This window comes from Thunnus albacares, chromosome 20 (genome assembly GCF_914725855.1).
Source record: "Thunnus albacares chromosome 20, fThuAlb1.1, whole genome shotgun sequence".
In the NCBI taxonomy this organism is placed as follows: Eukaryota; Metazoa; Chordata; class Actinopteri; order Scombriformes; family Scombridae; genus Thunnus; species Thunnus albacares.
In genome coordinates this window covers 23,968,753-23,995,082 of record NC_058125.1, presented here as the reverse complement: position 1 = coordinate 23,995,082, position 26,330 = coordinate 23,968,753, and the positions used below count along the sequence as shown (strand labels likewise).

The window sequence follows — 26,330 nt, the reverse complement described above, 5'->3', positions numbered from 1 at the left end:
TTAAGAAATCACTGAGCCTTTTTTTTTTTTTTTTTTTTTTAAACATCAAACTATATAGTTCTGAGATATTTTTAAAGATTTATGTCTTCAGTAGGAACTAATGGGCTCACACACAGAGAAGACTAGAGAAGAACACATTGTTGGTTTTGGTATTTTCTTGGGATTTGTTGACAATAACAAAAATGTAGAATAATGTCAGCTTTACCCTTTGATGCCAGAAGAGCTGTTATATTCTATTTTACTAAATCTCACAAATGAACAGTGAAGACATGCAAAACTAAACATTTAAAGCAAAAGAACTAAATGTCTTTGACAGAAAAAGTGGTAATTCTGCACACTATAATATGTTATAGTCTCACCTGTAGCAGTAGCCTCTGCAGGTATTCCAGCTGTGATCTGACTGCAGAACAATCTTCAGCCAGTTCTTCCACGTCCAGACCCAGACCAGGAGTACCAGGAGACAGGCAGGGAGACCTGACCAACAACAAGACAGGAACAGACAGAAAAAGTGTAAATGCACCTCTGCCTGCTGTGTTCAGGGACGTGTATGAAATACTGTAAATCTAAAAGGCTTTTCTTACAAACACTTCCAAAACACTGGTGTCAAAAAGGTAGACTGAGGAGATTTCATGACAACTACCATTAGGAAACCTTTTAAAACCCTGAATAAACTCAGTGTTTCCTCTATAATTGTACAGGTGGGCCATCAGGCAAACGAGAGCCCCGCCAGGCCAAAAAAAAAACATTTTTTTTATGACAAAATAACACCAAATACCAATTCATTCAGAAATCAATAACCACTTGCATTTGAGAGCTTCTGCGCAGCGCGGATCTGAAACGTGAGTCAACCTCTGTGTTGTTGCCTTGGTAGCGTAGCTCCTTTACAGAATAGGGAAGTGCGTAATGTTTGCGCTTAGCGAGCGTGAGAGAGCGAGCGGCAGAAAAGTGACGGTGAACGTGAGCGCAGTAGAGGAAAAGTATTCCAGTAAGTTGTCAGTCTGGCAGTAAATATTCAGTACAGGCTGCAGTGTGTCAGTTAATAAATGCTGCAGCTTCTCTAGACAAAGAAAAGTCTCGTCTGTTGTTTCCCCAACTGCTGGAAAAGTGAAGGGGGTTAGCTCCGAAGTTAGCAACAATGGGTTAGCCTGACCAGGCTCACTTAAGGTGGACTGACCTTTAAGGTGGACCAGCTATTCTCATTTTAGTGTCAATCTCAGCCGCTCCTAAACAGAGAACGGAGAGACGTCTGGCTGCTGAGTTTCTCCTGAGTTTTACTCAGTTTTGCATTTCATATGAGGATTTGAGGCTTTTCTGTGTCATACATGAGAGTAAACTAAGTATCTTTTGATTTTGGACTGTTGTTCAGACACAAAACGAAACGTCATCATGACCTCTGAAGACCAGTTTAGACCAAAGATTCACAATGAGACGAAAGAAACTGTTTTAGAACGTTGCAGGGAAAAGTCGCAGCGGTGTAAACTGGTCTCAGCTCGACTCCAGTGGCGCCGCCTGTGACTCAGCTTGTCAAGACGCCAGTGGCTGGTTTTAGAAGGTAAGGCACATAACCTGTTTGCGACAGCGAATCAGCTCGTAGCAAAGTCAGCTGGTCAAGTCAGTTACAAACTGTCAGCTGGTCGAAATGGCAAAATTTTGGATGAAGGAAAGAAAGGATCACCTCATAAAGGTGTTTGAGGAACTGCGGTGTCCGTATGACAAACCTTAAAATTTGCAATTTCCAATAAAAGTGCAATCCAAATTCTCAACCCTCCTCTTTTTTTATATTTCATCAGTACTAGGACTACAACTGTAAGTCTCTATCAATATCCTTATTCATATTTTAAGATGCTACAAAGTATGGAGCTACAAAAAAGCCTGAAAAGTCAGCAGTTAGAACAGAAGTAAAGAGTCGTTGCTATAGAAATGATACACCGTCTGGTCTAGTCGTATCGGTGTAAACTGGTGGGTTTCAGACCAGCACATTGCAAATAGCTGCAAGTTTCAACTCATTTCGTCACAAATCTTTGGTCTAAACTGGCCATAAGAAACTATAATAATAATTCATTTAAATAATGAAAATAATCTGTTTCCATGGTCAGTGGATGGAAACCAGCACTGACTCTCTTTTACTGAAGCTCCTGAACTCTGCCCAAAGAAACAGTTCATAAGGCCATTCACCACAAATACTGAATTATCAAGAATGTAAAAATGCAGAAAAGTTGCTCTGTAGTGAGCTGTGTTATTAAAAAAAAAGCAATCTCATATTCATATTTCACATATTAACATTTCGCTTAAAGCTACAATTTATTATTTACTTTTCCAAGCAGCAGAGGTTATGACATGACGCCTTTTGACATCAACAATTCATTTGTTTCTCTGTGACCAGAATATCTTGCAATTAATTTGCAAATTGAAATAAAAATTATTGCAAATATTCATGATCCTAATAGGATTAAACATATTGATTTTAGTGACCCTGTGATCTTCCCTCTAGCCCATCATACAGACTAATCTTTCAGCTTTCTAGCTTGTAAATCAGATACAAATATGGCTGAACATATTAAAAAATAACTCATTTTGTGCCTCTGTGACCTTTTCCTGTCATGCCAATATCAGGGAAAAGTTTTCTACTTTAAAATAACTTTCTGACTCCAACTCTGAGTCGGTGAACCCTCGAAATTTGCTGATTACATTCATGCTAACATTAAAAAAACTTGTTGATTATGTGTGACTCCTTGACCTTTCACTAACTTTGGCAGCATTACAAGAGTTTTATAGGAAGATTCACAAGACCTTGTTTGCATTTTAAATGTTTTCCTGGTAAAAAAAAAAATCTGAATAGTTCTATATTTCAATTTTACAATCTGGAAACTTTTTTCTAATGTTTATGTGAAGCGTTTTGTCAGTTGAAAGGTACTTTTCTCTACCTTTCATTTTCATTGTGGATGTCCTGCGTTCCCCAACAGAGCTGTCTCCTCCTCCACTGAGCCATGTGGGACATCCCATCTGCATCTGCAGGGTTCAGACCAGACCAGGAGGATGAAACAGGAGTTATTATAAATGAAATATGAATATATGGAGTATAAGAAAACTAATAAAGAGTAGAGACATGACAAATTCAGCCAGTTATCATGATTGTTAACTAAATGAGTAATATGTCTTACAATCCTGATAATGTCCTTTGAACAGCATGACTAAAATGTAATTAAGGGTGTATTCAGGGGGTGGATGGGCGGTTAGATAATCTTCAACTCCAATGTTGTGTATTCAGTTCATAACACATGATAATATGTTTTTTTACTAGGAGGGATTTCACTGATTAAACCAGGATCAAAACTTGGCACTTACCAGTTTACTGTTTAAACTGTGAGCTGTTTATCTGAACAGTTAGCTAACCTGAATAAATATGTTTTAGTTGCTAACTTGAACCGCACTACTTTAGGTCCTAAACTGAACTCTTAAACTAAATGAAACGTTAGTCTTTGCACCTGAACTGCTTTCTAGACTGAACTGTTGGATAACTGAACCAAATGATTACAGCTGCTGCAATATGGAACTAAATATGTCAGATTAAAACAGAGTTGTGAAACGGGAATTGTCATTTCGGATGTCAAGGGTTTCACCAGCGAAAGTCATTTTTCTCATAGACAATATTAAATAATCAATAGCTGAACCACTTCAAGGTTTGATGGACATGAAACTCTTGTGGTTGAATCATCAGTACAAAAGATTCCCAACTGTGTCAAAACAAATATCTGGTTCTTTTATAAAAAGGTACAGAAAGTGAACCATAAAAGTCAATTACAATAACTCACATTCATAGGAAAATTAGACTGTTTTGGCATATCCTGACACACATTCCAGCTCTTCTATTCTTATTTTTAATTTACATCTGTTTATGACATCTGTACACACACATAAACATACCGCTGTGCAGAGAGGCGTCTTCTGGGAGGTCTGAATCCAGCATGAGGTCGTCATCCTCAAGATCACAAGACTCCAGGTTGTTCAGGATGTCCTGAGAGAGAAAACAGAGATACACAGTTCTTTATTTGTTTATTTATATACGTTATTTAGAGCAAACAAACCCAACATCTTAATATCTTGTTGACAGAATAATAATTTAGAAATAAAATATTGCCACTGAGACCGCTGAGAGCTGTACATCTTGTGAAAAATGTTGTATTTGTACTGTACTTCTCCAACAGAGACGATGGATTTTCGCATTTACGTCGACACAGATGAGTATTATGTAATGGTCATTTGAGGAACTGCAGTTTTCACCACTGATGTAAAGGCAGCATCCAAAATGGCTTACTTATGTTCCTGATGTGCTCCAAAGCTGTGGATGAACATGTGGTTCTGTACTACATCGGTGCACAGATATAGTTTTTATACTGCATCGGGGTATAATTTGACTTCACTCCATAGGATCAGATGATAATTATCACCAGATATTTGAACAATAATACAAAACAGGAAAAGCACAATACAAGTGAAAAATGAACAATTTCTGTTTTTGTTGTCATTAGGAGAATCTAAATAGTTCTAGCTTTGTTGACTAAGAATCAAACAGTTTTAGTTGCTAAACTGAACTGTTAGCTAACCTGAATCAAACCAGTTTAGCTGCTAAATCAAACTATTAGCTAAACCTGAATCAAAATGTTTTAGATGTTAAACAGAACTGTTAGATGGTCTGAGTCAAATTGGTTTAACTGCTAAACTGAACTCCTAGTTAACTTGAAATAAACAGTTTCAGCTATTAAACTGAACAGTTAGTGAACCAAATTGTTTATGGGCTAAAAGAGCAGTAAGCTAAACTGAACAAACTTTTTTAGTTCCTAAACTGAACTGTTAGCTATAACTTAACTTTTTAGCTGATAAATGAACCATCGCTAATCCGAATTTAACTGTTCAGGGGCTAAAATGAAATGTTAGCTAATCTGAGCCAGACTGTTTTTGCTGCTTAACTGAACTGTTAGCCGTTACCCTGAACCAACCAGTTTTAGTTCACCTGACCAGACGGGTTTTTGGCTGCAAAATAGCACTTTGCTAAGCTTAACAGTTTTAGTTGCTAGATGGGAAATTTTCTGTAAAGTGCAGTATTGCGTGTCAGATGTCAAAAACAAAGACAATTTTAGACTCTACTCTGGTCGTCCTCTTTATCTTGCAGATGTCTAAATTCATCTTTTCTCTGTACAATGCATGATAGCGGTTAGCTCTTGAGCTAGGTACATGATGGTTTTACATTGCATTGAGGATTACTGTGCATGTGGAAAACACAACAAAATGGCAAACTATACAATTGACTGTACAATGAACAATTTAGATACTTTTTTTGTCAGAAAAATGTGGGTTTAAACTGACTTGTTCCACCTTTGCAGGTACTTACAAGTTTATGACCTTTTTCTATGAGGATCATTGAAAAGCATTCTTCCATCATTTAAAAATAACACCTCAAATAAGTTGCACATCCCAGACTGATGAAATAGTGAATATTTTACATTTTTGTCATTGTACACATGAAGGACAGTGTGATTTCTGGCCTTGTGCTTTCTTTATACATGTTATTTCAATAGTTCTCTATTTGATTTCAAGTTTTCTACCAAGTGACACAAAGAGACACAAGCATGAAATAAAATCCTTGAACAAACTCAAAAGACCAAAAATCAAAACTGTTTATTTTCTTCATCTGTAAAACGGCAGCTACAGCATGAAGGACGAAGTAAGCTTCAACCAGATGCTGATTAAAGGCTAAAAGGCCTTACCGTCATTGTGAGGAGAAGGTCTTTTGAGCCCGTTTGTTTTTGTATTGAGGGTTCGATTCAGGTGCATTTTCAAACTTTTCAAACATGTCTTCTTTATCATATTAGCAACGACTCAAACAATAATCGACCGGACATATAAGACGGTATGTTGAACTAATTAAGGGACGTTTTTGACTCTCACAGATGTGTGTATATGCTGGTTTTGGAGACTGTTACTTCATCGGGATATTATATCTGAAATAATATTATATTAAGTACAAATTTGAGATACTTTTACTTGAGTATTTCCATTTTATGCTACTTTATACTTCCACTTCACTGCATTTCAGATGCAAATATTGTTCTTGAAAGGTGCTAAACATATAAATAACAAATAAATATAAAAATAAATAAACTTAAACCTATGATTATTATTGTACTTTTTACTCCACAACATTTATTTGCCATTTATAGTTACTAGTTAGTTACTACTAGTTAGTTGTTTACATTGTCTGCTCTATTCTTTTTAAAAAATATATATTATGCACTTTTAGCTGCATTAGTGTGTGAAAAGTACTATATAAATTAAGTGTATTATTATTATTATTATTAGGAATTATTGTTAAACTGCTAGGAAGTCTGAAAAATGTGACATTATAACAATAACATTATAACAGGGTCTTATCGTCCCTGCTGGTTTTCCATCGTACTTCACATTAAGGCCTTAATGCTCAATTCTGATGTTTTAGTCAGATCTGATCTATTTGTGTTGATGTATCCGGCTGTCACACATGGTGCAAATTTATCATAAAAATCATAAACATGGATGAAACGGCTATGTTGGAATTCGGTTCCTTCCAATCTGGCTTGAATAGAAGTTTCTCCATAAATGTCCAACAAATTAGAAGCTTCCTCGTCTCTCCATTGACCCCCGTCGCTGCTTGTTGATGCTCTCCTCCATGTTTATTTCTACCAGGCTGTGACGTACCGACACTGAACACACAGAATGAGGATTGTGTACTATGGGCATATGAACTTACAGTATCTTTTAAGTTAAATTATATTAGCGTTCGTGGAAATTTTTGTTTCCATAAATTGAGGGCTCCACTAATCTGAAAACAGTATGAAAGTTTCTCCTTTAATCATAAATTAAAAGCAAACTTTGCCTTGAAGAAGAAGAAGAAGAAGAAGAAGAAGAAGAAGAAGAAGAAGAGGAGAGAATTTTCTTGAAGACGAAGAGGAGTTTTGACTTCACACAGTTTGTTTCATTGTTTCCTGCCTGCAGAAGCTTAGTCACACCACAGTGACCTGAGAGGAAACCAAACGTTCACCCTGAGTAATTTAAACACATAGTGCAGGAACTCAGCTTTTCCCCAGTGGCTGAGAGCAGCCATCCACAGCAGCACATTACCTCCTAATCTCCTTTTTCTCTTCTCCACCATCTCTCCTCATCCTCCCCTTCTACTTTTTCTTATTTCCTGCTTTTTCTCTCCTCCTCGCTTCCTTCTGATTGATCTTTTTCCTCCTCTCCTTTCCTTAAACATTGTTATTGTAGAACTACAAATCGTTTTATAGCCTCATTCGGACCGGGTTTATTTCTCAGGGGGAGGTGAGGTGATGTTAACGTTACCTGCTGGTCGGGTCATAATTTCAGCTGCTCCTCCTGTCATTTTAATCTCATCTGGAGCAGCGTCCTTGTATTTGATTTTTTTTCCTGCATTTTATCAGCTCAGTGTGAAATTGGACTTTTGCGTGAAAATGTTTTTGCTAATCTGACAGATGGAAACATGCTAACAGCCTGTTTGGAAACCAATACGACGACAGAAAAACATAAAAGCTCATTAAATGGGTTGTTGTAAAGTCAGCTACAGGTAGCAGGGCTGCAACTAATGATTATTTTCATTATGGTTTAATCTGATTAGTTGTTTGGTCTTTAAAATGAAAATGGTCCAAGATGATGTCCTCAAATGTCTTGTTTTGTGCCGACAATCAGTCCACAACCCAGTTTACTGTCATAAAGGACTAAAGAAACCAGAAAATATTCATATTTCAGAAGCTGGAATCAGAGAATTTGTACTTTTTCTTGAACAATGACTCCAAATGATTAATTGATTATCAAAATAGTTGGCGATTTATTTAGTAGTTGGAAACTATAGATTAATCTTTACAGCTCTATTAGGTACAGCTCTTCCCTTTCAGACCTGTTTTTAGACCATATTTATTCACATTTTGACAAATAGTCTCCATTAAAGTCGTGTGAATCAGCTGTTAGCAGCTGCTGTTTGCAGTGTATTCATGGATGTACGGACAACTATCACTGGATTACTGTGATACTCAGATTCAGACAACTTTATTTATCCCATTCAGTTTGGTAGTGTACCCAGACCATGCATAAGAAAACAAAAAACAAACAAATAACAGACAGATCTATGCCAGAGCCAGTCAGTACACAGGTACTCACAGACATGTAAATAAATGAACAATAAATAGATCCATAAAAAATAAGTAAAATCCCAGCAATAACAAGCCCCAGAATGATTAGTTAAAACTATAAAACTCCAGTACTCCAGAGTATGGAAATATTATTCATTCCACATAGTGCTATCAAGGTTTAACAGCCTGATGGCAGAAGGAATGAAAGATTTTGAAAGACGATTTGTCTTCACAAGTGGCCTGAGGGCGTTAAAATGAAGTCGGAGGACGGGATGTGGTCGGGTTGGGAAACTTGACCACCTGCCTCTCCCACAGAGAACGCAAGTCTCTTTGATGGATACCAATTATCCTAGAACAGACCCTCACAATATTGTAGAGGCGGTTCTTGTCCTTGACAGAGAGATCCCCAAACCAACAAATAAAAGAAAATATTAAGATACTTTCAATAAAAGACTGATAGAGAATACATAAGGTGCCCTTACAGGCATTAAAAAAAATTTAACTTCCTCAGCAGGTGAATCCTCTGTTGACGTCGCTTCACAATACTCTCAGTGTTAACATCAAACTTCACAGTTCCTCAATACTTATCAACGTTATCACCATGGATACTACTTACTGAAGAAATTTTTAAAATGTGATGATTGTCAGGCAACTTCTGAAGTGTCTTTTTTTTCTCTGATTTCTAAGTGAATTTCTGGAAGTTTATTGGCGATTGATATCAGAGATAATGATCAGGAAGTGGAGGTCACACTGGATGATATCGATGTGTGTTTCATGTGTGTGTGTGTTCAGATTCGACTGAGTTATGAAAGTTTTTTGACACTTCTTCATCTCACGCAGTATCGTTGCCTCATCTTCAACCCTCTAGCGCGCCCCCCCCCCCCCCCCCCCCCCCCCCCCTCCCCCGGAGAGACTTTTAGCTTTGTACTGCTGAATGTTCATGTCTTTTACAGACCAGATCCTGTCGATTCTCCGGCGTTAAAACACCGTCCAGAAAACCATGAGTTCAATTAGCGAGGAGCACAGAGAATAATTCATCCCCCACCTCCCCTGTGATGCTCATCCCATCTGAATGGAGCTTAAGAAATCGACAGAAACCGGCATGTAAATCGCTCTCGCTCAGTCCTGCCATCATCAGAACGGTAAAGGAGAAAATCAGTGTCTACTCTTTCTCGACGCTCTTCCTCTCATCTTCCCTCCTCCTCCTCCTCCTCCACCGCCTCGTTTTAGTCTCTGAACTAATCAATGTTTCAGTCTTGTATGGAAGCTACACACACACACATACACACACTTTCATTCCGCTGCGTTCTCACTTGACTTGGCAGCACCGCACCAACAAACAGAAAGCAGCTTCTTGCTTTTTGTATTGACCCACCTCCTCAAAACACACACACACACACACACACACACACACACACACACACACACACACACACACACACACACACACACACAAAACAACAGCTTCCTAGTGATTTCAGGCTGTTTGACCTGAGTTCGGTGCGTAACGGTGTGTTGACAGCTTCAGACTTGTTGCCCTACACACACACACACACACACACACACACAGAGCCTTCTCTCGGACCAACACTGACCCCTGGTGGTCTTTCGAAGCATTAATAATGATAATTTGTGTTGCACTTTAATCAACAAACTTACAAATTGCTGCAAAATCTTTAAAAAAAAAAAAACACAACAACAAAAAATTAAAGGACCATCAGGTACAGATTTGAACTTCAGACATCAGTTAGAGCTCATTAGTGTCCCGAGAGCTCATTAAGGTCAATCAGTCTTTAAGACAAACAGCTCGTTAACACACAAGGCTCATTAAGACAGAGGACTCGTTAAGAGCCACTTAACATTATTCAGGAGCTGTATTAACTGTATTGAGCAGGAGAAGTGAAGGACCGTCTCGTCCTGACCGTCCCGTCCTCCATCCACAGATCAGAGCTCCACAAACTGATGTCAAGTCATGTTTCATCTGTTTGTGCTGAGAGTGCCACCTGCTGGTTCATTTCATAATCTTTCTAAACTCAGAAATGTTCTCTGACATGAAATTACTAAAAGATTAAACATCTTAAAGGCTTGTTGACTAGTTTGAGAGTTGCTCCAGTACATCAGCTCTGTATCGACACAGTTCAAAAAACAACAATATGAATAATTAGTCAATTAATCTATTAGTCGATTGACAGAAAAACAATCTGCAGGTATTTTGATCATCAAATAATTGTTTTAGGTGCTTTTTCAAGCAAAAAAAAAAGCCAAATCTCTTCTGGTTTCAGCTTCTCAAATGAGAAAATTGAATGCTTTTCTTTGTCATGTATGACAGGAAACAGGATTTCCGACTGTTGATGAGGCAGTTCGGACATCTGAAGACGTCACCTTTGATTCTGGGAAATTATAAAAAAGACATTTTTTGCTGTTTTTCTTTCAAAGAGAAAACGATTAGTCAAATAATCAAGAGAGTAATCGGTAGTTGCAGGCTAATAATTTTTTACAGCTATTTATGTGGAGGATTTGGAAATTCGGATGGATGTTGCTTATATGAATATGCAATTAAAAACACAATTAAGCTAAAATGTAATATTAAACAATAAACAATTCTCAATAAACCTCTTGAGTTACTCTCTTGGCCAAACATTTTTAATTAAAAAGAAAAAAAAAATCATTATTATTTTCCTTTTGAGCAAATTAATACTTTATCGTTTATGTTCCATGAAGGGGAGGAGATTAGATGCAAGAGGAAAATGAATTATTTTATGTTATGTTATTAACTGAATTGACTTTCCAAGAAAAATACATTAACACTGAATTACCAAAAATGTATGTTTTGTAAGTTTTTAATGCCATTTATATTTTTCATGGAAAAACTTTGACACTAGTTTTACTTGTTAGGAAGCTGGTATCAACTTTCTAAAATATAAAAACAGCACAGTGAGCTGCCTCAAATCTTCCCAATCCCAAGATGCAATTAAATATAAATTAAATATACAATTAAATATAAATATGGATTAAGTTTCAATTAAATATAAAAGAGCAACATAAACTTTGAGCTTTTACCCTCAGCGAGGAGCCAAATGAAATTAAGATGCTGAATGTTTAACTTACTTTTTATTGTATCATAGTTGATTTTTACTGCATCTGTGTGTCTTAAATCATACTGTGTCCCTGCGGCTTGTCCTCATCATTATCCTGCATCGTTTTTTTAACGCTCTGTGGTGAAACCAAAGATCATTTTCACTAAAGAGGACGATAATATTTCGACATGCAGACCAGATAGAAGCTCATCGGTTTGCAGTAGAAGCTGTAATTCACAGATCAGCCACACGAGGGAGGCAGAGGGTTTCATTCAGACTTTAACAGTCCTGATAAGGACACCTGAAGCAGACGTGTGATCACAGTGACGACAGACGACACAGGAAGTTCATGGTTTTAAAGATGGACGACCTCTGAGAGGAAGAACTGAGGATGAAGGTTTGAAGATAAAAGTAACATCTATAGACTCATTGAGCTGTACGGCCTGGATCCACAATCTGCAGCTTTTATAGAGCAAAGAATTCAGTTTCTCATCATTTCCAACAATCTGACCTTTCATTATATTTGGTGACTCGTCTATTTCTTTACTTGTGTACAATTTAAGTGTCGTGGAGCTCTGAGGAAACAAGAAAGTTGTTCTTTGTCGTATAGATCCTTCTTAGATAATCTGCTGTATATGTGGAGGTTTGCGTGTCTTCGTCCTTTGTGTTGTGTTTTTGTTGCATTTTTACACCATGAACATGTCTGTGCTGCGTATTTATCATCACTCAGTGCTCTTCAGTTCTCCCGCTGAGAGACCTCGAGTTCAGACTCGTTCCAAAAATGCGCAACAAGTGCCAGCTGTACATATTCTGACATTAAACACGACGGCCTGTTTCTGCCTGTTTGAGGTTCAGTTTGTTCTTTTCGCTGTCCGACATCCGACGCAGGACGTCCGTGACCCGTCTGAGAACGCTGCTTCCTCAAAGTAGGACAGAGAAGCAGGATGAAGCTGATGCTGCTGGAATATTAAACACTCACTTTTTTTTGTCTTTTTCTCTTTTCTATTCGGGGTGCTTCGCCTGAGATAAATCAACAAATGAGCTGCGAATTAAGCTGCTTCTGTGTGACATCAGCATCATGTAAGATGATTTATCTTGGGGTTTTTTTTTTTTTTTTGGCAACTGTGTCACATTTTACTCAACTGGTTAAATTAGAAAGTTCTCATGTTTTCACCTCATATTAATAAAAATAGATGTTTTGATTGATTTTGTTTTACTTTAACTGAGTTTGTTCCTAACATTTCAGCATTTATAATCATATACAATCAGTAAATAAATGGTTTTTAACGCTATAATGTAGTTATAAGCAGATGTAAGGATAATTTTTATTAATGTGCAGTAATGTCAACAACTATTATCTTCTGCTATGAAGACAGTTTAATACATTGAGTTATAAATCTTTACAAATCCATCTGCTTATAACAACATTATAGTGTGTTATAAACATGTAGTGAATGTTTATATAATGATAATAAACACTAAATGAGGGAACTTTAAGTGCCAGTTTGTTACTAAAAACATTCATTCTTTTATTTGTTCATCTAATACTTTCAAATTAAAGTTATTTTTTCTGTATATTTAGTTATTTTCAAGAGCTTCAAACACACAATTAAGACATCAAAAAGCTGAAATTCAATTCATAGTAACTTATCCTTTAAAACTAAACTGTTTCTTTCTCTTTTGAACAATACTGTAGATCCTGGTTTGCACAGATGAGAACATGAATGTTCCTGAAATATAATGATGTTGTTGTTGTGATGACGACGGAGCAACACGACGACTCCGTTATGACTTATGTATCTGATCTTGTATTAATATTGTGCAAATAAAACAAAAAGAAAAGCATATTTGACTGATCTGATGCCATTTTCTTCTTCAGTTTGTCTATTTTAACCTCTATCAGGGTCTTTATGTCACACACACACACACACACACACACACACACACACACACACACACACACACACACACACACACTGGCAGGCCTTACGATGCTGTTGAGGTCGGAGTCGAAGCTCCCGATGTGGTGGGTGGTGTTTCCGTTGGTGTGGATGGAGGCGGTGGTGGCGGCGCCTCCCAGCGTCTCCAGACCCTCCTCGTCCCACATGTAGGTTCCCCCGGATCCGCAGCTGTCCGAGGGGGACAAGTCCAGGGACGAACCCCCCTGCAGCGTCGGGACACACACACAGAGAGAGAGAGAGAGAGAGAGGACAGACACGTTAGACTACTTCACATCTTCTTACATGTTTGGATCATGAAGAGACATTTTGAAAGTTTAACAGCAAACAAATTTAAAACAGTAGTCGTCCCAGACTCCTTCGTCTAGCGAGAACCGGAAGAAGTGAAAATATTCCTCCAATATATTGAAACAGCTTCCTGTCTGATAGAGTTTTAATGGACTCACAGTCAGCGGTTTCCTTCCAGCGTCTAGTTTAGTGCTGCTGGATCATTTAAAAAAGGTGTTTGACAGGTTAGAAACTGTCTTTACATGCTGTGATCAATGTGACTGATGTGTCAAACTGTTCTAACTGTGTACGGGAGGAGTCAAGTATCATGACACTCCTTGTATTCATATATCAGACTGATATCCTTCTGATGACACTATTAGGGCTACAACTTACGATTATTTCCATTCAATTTCCATTTCATTTAGTCTATAAACTGTCCATTAATTCCCCAGAGCCCAAGATAACATATTAGAATATCTTGTTTTGTCCAACCAACAGTCCAAAACCTCAAAAATATTCAGTTTATAATGAAATAAAACAAAGAAAAAGTAGAAAATCCTCAAACTATTCCCAAAGATTATGTTGCTTCTTCTATCTGGTTTATTTGTGGGGATTCATTTCCTGTATTTTGATATTCAGCGTTGGTTGATCAGGATGTTTTTACGGATGAATAAATTAAAACTTTTGATTTGAACAGGAAGAGAAGAAGAAAGTATGATAAATAATTTATCTTTTAAGTGGATTTTAAACTACACATCATTCATTTATGAACAGAATCACTGACATATTTTAAATCTAAATATTTAAAAAAATGTAATTTTAGCTCAAAGTTTTCCATTTCCACAATGTTTAATTGTTTTTTGTTTTGTTTTTTACTGTTTTTATCCTATTTGATTGTATTTCTGGTATTTTATTGTATATACTTTTATTTGCTGGATTTCATTTAATTAAAAAGGTGCTGAACTGTTTTATTTTTTTGTTATTTTTTTGTCGTTGCAAAGCACTTTGTTACGCTGTTTAAAAAGCTGCTTTATAAAGTTTATTATTATTATTAAGTCCTAACTTAGATAAATTGATGGTGTGTTGTAGTTTTTGCTTTTGTTTACATTTGTTAACAGTATATATTTTTATATGTATATATATATATATATACATACATACATATATACATATATATATGTTCATATAAATCAGTGTTGGAGATCTTTTAGGATTTTATAAACGTAGGCTGTCTGTATATATTTAAACTTGCATGAAGCCATTATGTGCTGTGATGATGTTGTTGATGTGGAAATGAGTTTACTGCAGATTAACGTGTCAGAATAATCTCATAAGAGATGAGTCATGTAGGCTGGAACATATATTATTTATATTAATTGCTGAAGTCTTTTAAATATATGCTGAATAGAAGCAATCTGAGTGACTTCTCAGCTCTGCAGGAAGCAGATAATCGATGCTGATTGATAAGAGACTCATGTTGTGTGCTTTTACACAATCTGTTGATCTGTCTATTGATCAGCTTTGGTACCTGGTCGTGGTAGTCAGGCTGACTGGACCTTCTCCGGCGGGAGAGCCGGGTCAGCTGATGCTCTCCTCGCTCACCTGGAAGAAAAAAAAAACAAACAAACAAGAAAACCTGTTAACCGAATGTTTCAAGACTTTTCTTGACCTGCATTAATAAATATATATATATATATAAAACTCACCACTCAGTCTCACGCCAGCCCAGTCCATACTGTCGTCCAGAAAACACAGTCCAGTCACCTTGGTAACACCGTTAACCGCCACCTTGTCGTCATCAAACCTGGTACACGATTGGTCGAGCCCTGAGTCATCTTCATCGTTTTTAGAGGAGAGAAGCAGTATGCCCACCCCTCCGTTCCCTACAAACACAAAACATGTTAATTTCCATTTCTCATCTGAAGCTCACATATAAAAACATATATATAACATGAAAAAGTCAAAAAACAACAGTTGCATCCGTGTCGTCCTTTACCGAGGTTGTCAAAGTCGTCCATGTACTCCTGACTGGTGTCATTTCTATCCAGAGAAGAAGTGGAGGACAGGGACATGTCCTCCAGCGTCTCCCCCACAATCGACAGCTCTCTGTGGGACAATAACTCTGTCATCAGCCCCCCTGTCTCCGGAGCCTCTGGGGTAGTTTCTGAGAGGAGAGAGATCAGACATTTTAGATGATATAATGAGAAAGCATCCAAACTTTTGACTGACACTGTTTATCAGATGGAAAACGGAATAATATATGAGGTGAGACATGGTACGATAGATATGATAAGATATGAGATGAGAGGATCAGAGGAAATGAGGGTAGAGAAGAGAGAAGATTAGATGAGAAATTTGAGATATAAGAGAATAAATGATTTGATTAGAGATAAAGGAAGATGTAGGTTACCAGATATGAGTTGACGAATCAGAAATAAACTAAAAGTGAGATGCCTTGAGATGAAATTGGTGAGAGATGGTGTGAAGATGAGAAGATGAGACATGATGAAGAAAGAGATAAATGAGAAAAATCTTTTAAAAAAGTTAAGATATCAGAGATGAAAGAAAACTGAATGAAATACATACGATGAGAGATGTGATGAGACTTGAGAGATGAAATATGTTATGATGAGATATGAGTTGAGAAGATGAGAAGAGGGAAGGATGAAATGAGATAAACTGAACTTTAATGAGAAATTAGAGATTAAATACAACATGAAATATATGAGATGAGTTGAGATTAGAGATGTGATGAGATATAAAAGGATAAAATTGGACATAACTGACATTTTATGAGGTTTTAGATGAGAAGAGATAAGAGGAAGTGAAGGGATTAGTAATATTTTGGATGGTGATGATGTCAGAGGTTCAGTGTGATGATAATCTCTTACCTGGGCTGTTGTCTGTCGTAGACGGCGTCTCCGCTGAGTTCCTCCATCCGTTCACCTCCGCATCTCCTCCCGACACGTTGGCTGAGGTCACTCTGAGGGGGCGGGACTGCTTCATGAGTGACGGGCGGGACAGCTTGTAGCTGATGCCGCTGGGCTTAGAGGCGGAGCCGAGGCTGGGTAGGAGGGGCTTCTTTAAAGCAGAAGGTGGTAGCAGGGAGGGGATGCCGACCCCTGACCTTTGAGCTTTGACCTCTCCGCCTCTACCTCCGCCCTCAGGAGTCTGGCTGCCAGCGGGTGATTTCGCCACGCTGCCTCTGGGTGGAACCTGCGCAGAGGAGGCGGTCGGCTCTTTGAGGCCTCGCTCGGCAGCCCTGTTGTTGGAGTAGGAGCGGGTGGCGGTGGGGGAGCGAGAGTGGGACGAGGAGGAGGAGGAGGAGGAGGAGGGAGGGGGGAGGGTGGGGGAGGGCTGCCGCCGTACCTGGGTGAGGCTACGAGAGCGAAACCGATCACTTTCAGTCAGATGGACGGACGGGGCGGGCCCCAGACTGTCGCTCGAGTGCGAACGGCTGGCCGGCGGTTTCTTTTGGAGGGGAGAACCAGATCGAGAACCAGGACCAGAACTCGGCCTGGAACCGCCAGGGCGAGCAAAGCTCTGAGGCTGCCTCAGAAAACCGTTAGTTGTACTCCGTGGTTTAGATCCAGAGAGACCGTTGAGGGTCTGCTTTGTGCCGTTGGTCAGACCCGAGGCAGCCTGGCTCGGTTTGAAACTGTGAGATCCACTTTTAGACACAGGAAGCGTTCGAGGGCTGGACTGTGGCGACGGCGATGATGATTTTGATGTCACAGGCTGGCCAAAGCCACGCCCCTTCCCTGCAGAGGATGCGGTTGGCTTCTTCAGGTCGTGCTGCGACACCGCCGGTGACCTCTGAGGCGACCCGTGTTCCCGTGGAGGATAATACTGATGGGCGTTGCCGCTCCGATTCTGCCCAACACCTTTTCCTCTCCGCCACTCCTTCTCTGTGTCGCCCCCCCCGCCGTCCTCCATCGCCCCGTTCTCCTTCTTCCATTTCATAGAAAACGAAGTGGGCACTCGTATAAATCCGTTCTGTTTCACAGAGGTGGGCGGTGCGGTGACCGGGCCGGGGTGGTGGTAGAACCCGTTGGTGAGGCGGGTGCTGGTGGCGGTGGTGGCGGTGGCGGCGGCGCTGGTGAAGGTGCCGGCGTTTGAGGTGGGAGCTGAACACATCTGAGATAAAGGTGCGGCGGATTTGGGCCGCGAGCCGAATTTGGGCAACCTAGAAACCATGGTGGGCATGGCAGGAGGAGGGCCGACGAGAGGAGGGGCTGACATCAGACCCCGCCCACTTCACCATGGAGACACTGAGGAAGAGGAGCTGCAGACGGAAGAGAAGATGAAGACAGAGACTGATGTAAGAATCTTATTATTCATCACAGGTCAGTTATCTGTACTTCCTGCCAGATTTAAAACAAATCTCTGTGTTTAGAGTTCATCGTGTCACAATGACCTTCAATTAAACAGCCAATATGACGACCATTTTTTTTTAGCTCACTCCATGTTTATTCTGTCAGATGGATATTTTAGATATTAAAAGCCTTGAAAAGAAAACCAAAGTACAGCTGCTTATTTTCTCAATGAATCAATTAGTCGTTTACTCCATAAAATGTCAGAAAATGGTGAAAAAATGTTGTTCACTGTTTCCTAATGTCCAAGATGACATCATCAAATGTCTTGTTTTGTCCACAACACAAAGATATTCAGTTTACTGTCAAAGAGGACAAATGAAACCAGAAAATATTCACATTTAAGAAGCTGGAACCAGAGAATCTGGACAGTTTTTTAATTAAAAAAATGACTCCAAATGATTAATTATCTAAATAGTTGGTGATTCATTTAATAGTTGAGAACTAATTGACTAATCAACTAATCATTGCAGCTCTAAACCAAAGAATCCTGCACACTGTCTGAAGGTTTTTATCTGGAGAATAATCCTGCTGATCAGAGGACGTCAGAAACCTTCCTAATATTTATATAAATGAAGGTCAATGAGCTCCTCCGATAAACAAACAGGATACTGAGTTCTTACAAGTGAGGACGAACAGTAACGTGCAAAAGCTTTGAGGCACTTTAGATGTTTATATTCTTCGTCCATAACGCAGCAGCAGCATCACTGAGGCGTCCGATCACCTGCAGCGGGACGACACACATCCAGCCGGAGTCATAAAGAATCTTCAGCCCCCCCCCCCGGGCCCCGTTCTACTTAAAATTCATCTGGAGCTGTTGTCATAGCAATGAGCCCTTTAACCAAAAACCTGCTGAGGTGCAGCTTATTAACAGGACGTTTTAGGATGAACTCAGATTTATAATGAAAGAATGTTGAGGTAAGAACATGCAGGTTGTTGACTAATAATTATGATCTATTGGTGTAATTATCATTTATTTTTCAGAATGAAGAGTTATTTGTACTTATACACAGAGGTATAAAGCTCCAATAATCAGGACTTAAAAAGATAACAATAACAATTAAAAAAAAAAACACTAAAATACATCACCACAAGAATAAAATAAGGTAAAAAGAAAATAAACATTGCTTCTATAACATCTGTGCATTTTATATTAATAAAATGTTAACTCAACTCAAAGATTGTGACGGTTAAAACCAGTAGAACCAGAACATTTAATTTGACATTTGAAACAATTAAACCTGTTAAGTGATTAGCTTACTTGCTGAAACATGCTGCAGTAATTATAGTTGATCTCTGGATGTTTTTATGACGTTACATTATCACGACAGACATGTGATTATCACCGTAAAGTCCCGTCATGTGTTCAGAGAGGAAGAAACGTACCAGTCACGCACCCAGCGCTCCCAGTCTGACCACATTCACTGGTAATATCTGACTGTCTGACAGTGACAGTGGAAACATTGTGGAGCACAATAACGGCAGTAACAATGTTAATCTGTTGCCCCAGTGCATGCTGGGAGGGTTCCAACACACATATAGCTCATTTAATAGCGATCACAAGATCAGCCAATCATATGAATCGCGGCTTCAACTCTCTACTCATCGCGCCTCCGTTATTAAAGATAACGTCATCCAGGACGAACAAATCCATCCTCAAACTGCCAATTAGCTGGACAGCTAATTTAGCGACATCACAGACATCACATCAAGTCAACTGATCAATAAAAACTATCCATAGCTTTATTTTGTAAGCATGATCCTCACTTTACTTTTACTGCCTCAAACCTTTACACAGTACTGCACGTAATAAATTTACCATTATTATAAATGTGCAGGAACTTTTTTGGGAAATTTAGATTTTGTTAGCTGACAAAGTTTCTCTGTAAACCTCAACAAATTAAATATTCAAACTGTAATGACCTGTTCAAATCCAAAATTTTACAGTCTATAAACACAACAGTAAGTAATTTGCCTCATGATCCAGTAGAGGGCTCCTTAAAATCCACTATCAGCTTGACCCATTGCAGCTAAACTAAGCTAATAAATAAAAATGGAGGACAGTAGCTGATCAGATAATAATGACATGGAAGCGTCTGAGCAGCAGTGTGTGGAAGTATTTTAGGGGCGAAATTACCAACAAAAGATACGTAAAAAAGCAGCTTCTTTATTCTACAACGACAACAAGTCTGAGGACTCAGTAGCTGGTTTAGACACAGCGGAGGCATCAAACAAGCGGAGCAACGTTACCTCTACAACCTGGTGTGACAGTAAAATCTAAAAGACACATAATGCAGCTTTATGACACCACACAGGGACATATAAAGACTGCACCGAACAGTAAGACCGCTGATGGACGACTTATATGCTTCTCACGGTCTCGGTGAATTGTATCTGAGAAACATCACGGTATCTGGGTCACGTTCGAATGATAGTGAACTTGACCTTTTGAAAAAGTGTCAGCAGCTAATTCAGAGAATCACTTTCAGTGCTGAGTCAGTGGAAAAATCCACCGAGGAGCAGCAGCAGCAGCAGCTCTGTGAGCAACTGTTAGTGTGATTAACAGCTTGAAACACGTGAAGCCATCTGCAGCTGCTGAACACTGAAGGGTGTGTGTGTGTGTGTGTGTGTGTGTGTGTGTGTGTGTGTGTGTGTGTGTGTGTGTGTGTGTGTGTGTGTGTGTGAGGTTACACACAGACAGGATCAGATGGGTGTGTCTTCTAAAACATCATGATTACTATCTGTGTGTTCTGTTGAAGGTGCAGACACAGCTGATGTTTTTATTATGGGTGTGGTGTGTGTGTGTGTGTGTGTGTGAGAGAGACTGCAGTGGTTAATGTGTTATCTCTACACACACACACACACACACACACAGACAGGTGAGACTGGGTACAATCCCCGAGGCAGTGAATCTAGAAACAAGGCACGCCTGTTTCTGCTCTGTTTGATACTAAAAAGGACAGATTTTGGGTGGAGCAGAAGCAGACGAGGCCACAGCAACAGTCCTCCATCTTTAAAAACCTCCCACAACGTGTTAAAAACTACCTGAGCAGGTGACAGCATCCAGTATTTCACCAGACAAAAAGATTTCTGACCCGCTTAACTGACCGGGCAACTGCAAGAAAACATTAACTCTGCAATTAAGAGAACAACACTCGCATGAAGTCGTCCGCCATTGTTGTTGTTGTGTTTCTTCTTCTTCCAAAAAAACGCCACGCTACAGCCACGATCCGCTTTGTCACTGATATGACAGCGTTTCTCCAAAGCTCCGTGTAGCTGCGACCATCGAAAATCAAAAAAAAAAAAACTTAACCAGCCGCCCACTGAGAGGGTTAATGTGGGGAGATCTGTCCGACACGCTGTGTCCAAGCAAGAAGCGTGAGTCCGTGGCTACGTTTAAGGGTGTTTATTTGACCCGATGATAAAAAAAAAAAAAAAAACACTTTGACGACCTAGATGCTCTGCATAGATGTTTTGAAGACAATAATATAGTGAAAGCGGTCAACAGAAATGATCAGCCTGTACTCACCCGCTCTGTTACAAACGAAGCTGAATGACAAGCAGGTGCAGAAGACGACCTTTAATTACTACCACACCACCCCGGTGACACACACACACACACACACACACCCTACTACTGGTGACCAAGTGACAGGCATGCTGACCAAATACATCCCTTGTGTCTACTAGGGATGTGCAGAGAGCCCAGTATTTGTATTTGTATCTGTATTTGTTGAGGCAGCAAAATTATTTGTATTTGTATTCGAATAAAAGTGGAAAGAGGTTTAAAAGTCCTGTTTTGGTTTTTATTACACTTTTCATTTTAGAAAATTAAAGTGTTACAATAAGTGTTCATGAATAAACTACCTTATGAAGAAGGTCCCCACATTGGGTCTTGAACTGGAGTCTCCCAGATCATAGACGACTGCGCTGATTACTGAACTAAAACTTTACTCATCGACTCATTGCAGACAGACCCCTACCTGTTTATACACCAGTAACACAGAGACAGCACAGCATGCAAACTGTAGAAGAACTTCAAAGGCTATTCTTGCTTTGCACTTTTCATTTATTGCCTGTTTTTTTACAAGCTAACTTTGTGGAAAGGAGAAGTGGAACAACAGGTTATGGAGAGTCCCTTGGGAGCACTTTGCTTGCAAATATTCATATGAAACCCACTATTTGTGCTTTGCAGACTAACGTATTTGTATTCGGGCACACCCCTTGTGCCGACAACCCGTTTTCCCCGTACACACTATAACACCAAGCTGGCATTTTCACATTTTCGTGCTCTGGAGGACGTTTTGGAAAAGCTCCGTTTTCAGGGGAGAAAAACACCATTTTAGTCTGGACGGAGGAACAAAACAGAGAGAAGCAGATGTGTTTATGAATTTAGCTGGCTTAAAGAGGACATGGTCTCAGAGCTGCAGACAATTAATCAGCAAATGTTTTGACTGAATTTGATTTGATTGATTATTGAATTCCTCTTCTAAAATATAAGGATTTGAAGTTTTTCTTACATGATAGTAAAGTGAATATCTTTGGGTTTTTGAATTGTTGTTCTGATAAAATAATTTAGACATTTAAAGACGTCAACTTTGACTTTGAGAATCAGGATTTTCACTAGGCCTATTTTTTGACATTTTATAGACAAAACTATTAATCGAGAAATAATTGTCATATAATCAGATTCTCTGGTTGCAGCTTCTCAAAAGTGAAGATTTTCTGCTTTTATCAGCTTTAAATTTAAAAAAAAAAAAGTTATATATTTTGGTTTTTGACTGTTTGTCAAAGGAAAATATGCAATTTGAAGACATTTGAGAGACTAAATGATCAATTAATGTATTAATTAACAATGAAAATAATCATAATTTGCAGCTATAGTCGTCCTCAACAAGCTTTTCATTTCTCTCTTTCTCATCAGACCAAATAATCACAACACACACACACACACACACACACACACACACACACACACACACACCTCCAGCCCTGCAGACTTGGCACATGGCTGATGTCGATAGGACAAAATAAAAAACAAAACAAACAAAAAAAAAAAACATAAGCCTCCTCAGTCATTTGTCTGCCCGAGGCCACCGTACATACCATGAACTAAAGCGAGCATCACAAGCTGTTCTGGATGCCTTAAATTAAAACAGCTGATGTGTTTATCTCCAGCAGAAGACAACGAGGCATGACACAGCTGAAAAACTTATGATTTCAGTGTGAGAGAGAAGCAAAGGTCAAAACATCATCCGAGGTTTTTTTTTTTTTTAAGAGGATCATCTGCACGGCCCGGAGGGCTGCGGGGATTACATAAAACCTCCAGAGCTGAAATAGAAATGCTGCTCCGCTCCTCCGCTCAGATACACAAATGAAAATATCAATCATTAAAGTTATAGATACAAAGAGTCAAGAGTCAACCGAGAGTTATTGTTTGTTTCCCGTCACATACTGACTTTACAGAGAAAGATAAATTAATAAAGAGTTTCCAATAAAAGATGCAGCATTACGCTGACTCACAACTTCCTGTTACTGCTGTGTCACAGTCACCGGCCGAGAAGCAGAACAACAGAGTCATCACAACCCCGAAACCCTCCAGTCATTATTTTTACCAGATATAAGACACTCTAGAGTTTGGAAACAATCGTTCACCAAAGCCAAAAATGATCAAGTTTCGGTTTCAGATGTTGTGCAAAAACTCATTGATTGGTTATTTGGTCTATTAAATGTCAATAAGTTGTCCATCAGAAGTTAAACCAGCAAATATTCACATTTGAGAAGCTGGAATCAATCAGAGAATGTTTAGCATTGTTGTTTATTAGAATTACTTAAATGATTAATCAACTATCAAAATAGTTGCCTCATTAATTATCAGTCAATCAACAGAAGTGACAGTTAGCCAACAGCTAACGAGGAACATGTTGGTTTAGACTGAGATCAAAATCTCTTTCACAAGGGAACCCCGTGAGCAAATTACAACATCACAAAGAGACACTTCAGTCTCACACAACAGTTATTAATAAAATATTTTAAATGATGAGGAAGTAGAACTTGACAGTCTCTCAGAGCAACATGTGGCTCCAATTTCAGTTTGTTTTGCTGTTAATTTACAGTAGTGTGAATAGTACTGGTCTCTCCAGGGTTAAAGGTCACAATCTTTCCAGTGTGTCTTAAACCAGCAGTCAGGTGTCCATATGAGCAGTGAAAGAGGTTTTCCTCGCTGTAATCATTCCTCCTGTTCATACTGGATATTAAAAGATCCTTCAAATGTGCTTTCAATGTAAGTGACGGAGGCTAAAATCCACAGTGTGTCCACACAGTCGTTTAAAAGTCTCTGTGAAGCTTATATGAGGCTTCAGCAGTCTGAGTTATATCAAGTGGATATCTGACACATTTACAGTCTTTTTAGCATCAGACTCCCTCTTTGTGTTTCCTCGGACAGTGTTTCCCTGTTGAGTTGCAGGTGGAAGTATAGTTACAAAAAGACTGTAACGTTGAAAGATATCTACTTGACTTATTGTGACCTGAATAACTGAGACTCTCAGGCACACTCGAGGTGTTAAAACGTGCCGTCTGACTCCTTCAGTCGTGACGGCACCACACAAACACACACTGTGGCCATGTTTTCCTCCAGTGTGTGTGTGTGTGTGCGGCTGTACTGCAGCAGAGACACACTGCTGTGCCGCCAAGGACACACAAGAGGAATGAAGACTGATGAACGAGGTCACAACAGAATGATGAGATCTTCAGTCTCTCGTTACTCTCTGTGTGTCTACTCCTCTCTCTCTGCTTCCTTTTATCTTTTTGTGTTACTACGTCTCTTTGTGTGTTTCTGCACATGGGAGATTTACACTTTTTAGATTAAAGTTGTCCAAATAAAAACAGTAAAACATCCAGCGCAGAGATCCCTGAAAGGTTTGATGTTTCTGTTGCTGTTTTGCTTTAAATGTTCATTCATTTTGTTGTTTATATATAATCAGTCTGCACTTATTTCGGATTTTAAAAGCTGGACTTTTATTCGAGAAAGTTTGATAGTGATGGAGAGAAAAAGAAGAGCAGAAGGAAAGCAGGATGTGTATAATTAAGCTGAAAGAGTCTGACTGTCTTCACACATCTGCAGCATCTGTCTGACAGTTTGGGGTTAGAAAGCCGGGGATGCACCACGATGAAATGTTTTTACAGTACCTCATTAAAACAGATGCATATTAGAACGCCAGAGATATGTTTGAAGTCATTTAGATTTTTGTGTATGTCAAAAATATTTTTAAAAATAAAATAATTTATGGGATCCTTCTCAAAACGTCTATGTCATGTTAACCAACTACCAGCAGGTAACTCTTATTTCATAAACTACAAAACAGCAAGCATCCACTAAACAAATGATACAGAGCAGCAGGCCAAACACAAGTTGGATTCATCTCACGAAAACATAGACAACATGAGGTTAAAATTGATCGAGGTGAAAGGTTGTTTTCACACATGTTGGACCAACGTGGCAGCTTTTTCCTTACTGAACTTGTGAGCTGGAAGCACGGGGTCACTGAACTCCCTGTGTCATCATGTGACCGCTGACAGAGAAAGTTCAACCAGTAACTTCCCTTCTTTACTTTCCCCAAATATAGATTAGCTACTGTACAAAGTGAACCACTCAGGTTTCCTACCATGTGCATGAAAAACAGCAGAACTAATGTGAAAGCATCTCCTGCTTGTATGAGAATAACAGACTGAGAGGGAGGCAGAGTGCTCCGCTGTGTTATTATTAACGTCACATCTCCAGCGGTGGAGAGCAGCCTCTCTGCTCCACTGTGTTATTATTAACGTCACATCTCCAGCAGAGGAGAGCAGCCTCTCTGCTCCACTGTGTTATTATTAACGTCACATCTCCAGCAGAGGAGAGCAGCCTCTCTGCTCCGCTGTGTTATTATTAACGTCACATCTCCAGCAGAGGAGAGCAGCCTCTCTGCTGCGCCGCCGTTAGCTCCGGGGAAAGACATCCGACACACTGAGCGGGCGAAGGGTTTCTGAGGTGACTGACAGACTGTTCAGAGTTATTTTCTTCACCTTAAAGTTTACGTTGTTTAATGCTGCGGTGTGTGTTGGTCAGCTGATCTTGTTTGTTACTGCTGATGGCTGCTCCGCTCCGCTAACGTTAGTCTCTGAGTGACGGCGTAGAAAGTTAACAATACACAGAAATTCACATTTGTCTGGCAAAGGTAATTATTTAGTCATTGAATCAAAACTTGCTTGCAACCGCTGCCTTTTTTGAAGATGAACTACAGGATAACTCTAGTGTGTGCGCTCTGTAGATCTTCCGGGTGCAACGCTGCCCTCACAGTTGAGTTCCACCTTTTTCGTTCCATTTACATCACATGCAAGAATTTTCAACAAAAAGCGGCAGCCAGTAATACAAAGGCCTTTGAGTTAGATAGACAGGGATAACCTTGCTTTCATTTTTAAAGTTAGTTGCATATA

The 26,330-nt window shown here is 39.3% G+C and overlaps 1 protein-coding gene across 3 annotated transcripts in view; it reads right to left on the bottom strand.

Annotated features, from left to right (window-relative positions):
* Positions 1-26,330, bottom strand: part of LOC122971469 (serine-rich coiled-coil domain-containing protein 2-like) — a 64,475-nt gene that overhangs the window by 21,865 nt on the left and 16,280 nt on the right. For all 3 annotated transcript variants that reach the window (XM_044338133.1, XM_044338134.1, XM_044338132.1), the window contains exons 2-9: positions 16,374-17,767; positions 15,479-15,646; positions 15,189-15,365; positions 15,011-15,084; positions 13,245-13,418; positions 3,925-4,015; positions 2,925-3,009; positions 360-474 (exon numbers count right to left, since the gene is read on the bottom strand). In XM_044338133.1, the coding sequence (XP_044194068.1) occupies positions 360-474; positions 2,925-3,009; positions 3,925-4,015; positions 13,245-13,418; positions 15,011-15,084; positions 15,189-15,365; positions 15,479-15,646; positions 16,374-17,724 (2,235 nt within the window). In that variant the 5' untranslated portion in view covers positions 17,725-17,767. The remainder of the gene's footprint in view (positions 1-359; positions 475-2,924; positions 3,010-3,924; positions 4,016-13,244; positions 13,419-15,010; positions 15,085-15,188; positions 15,366-15,478; positions 15,647-16,373; positions 17,768-26,330) is intronic.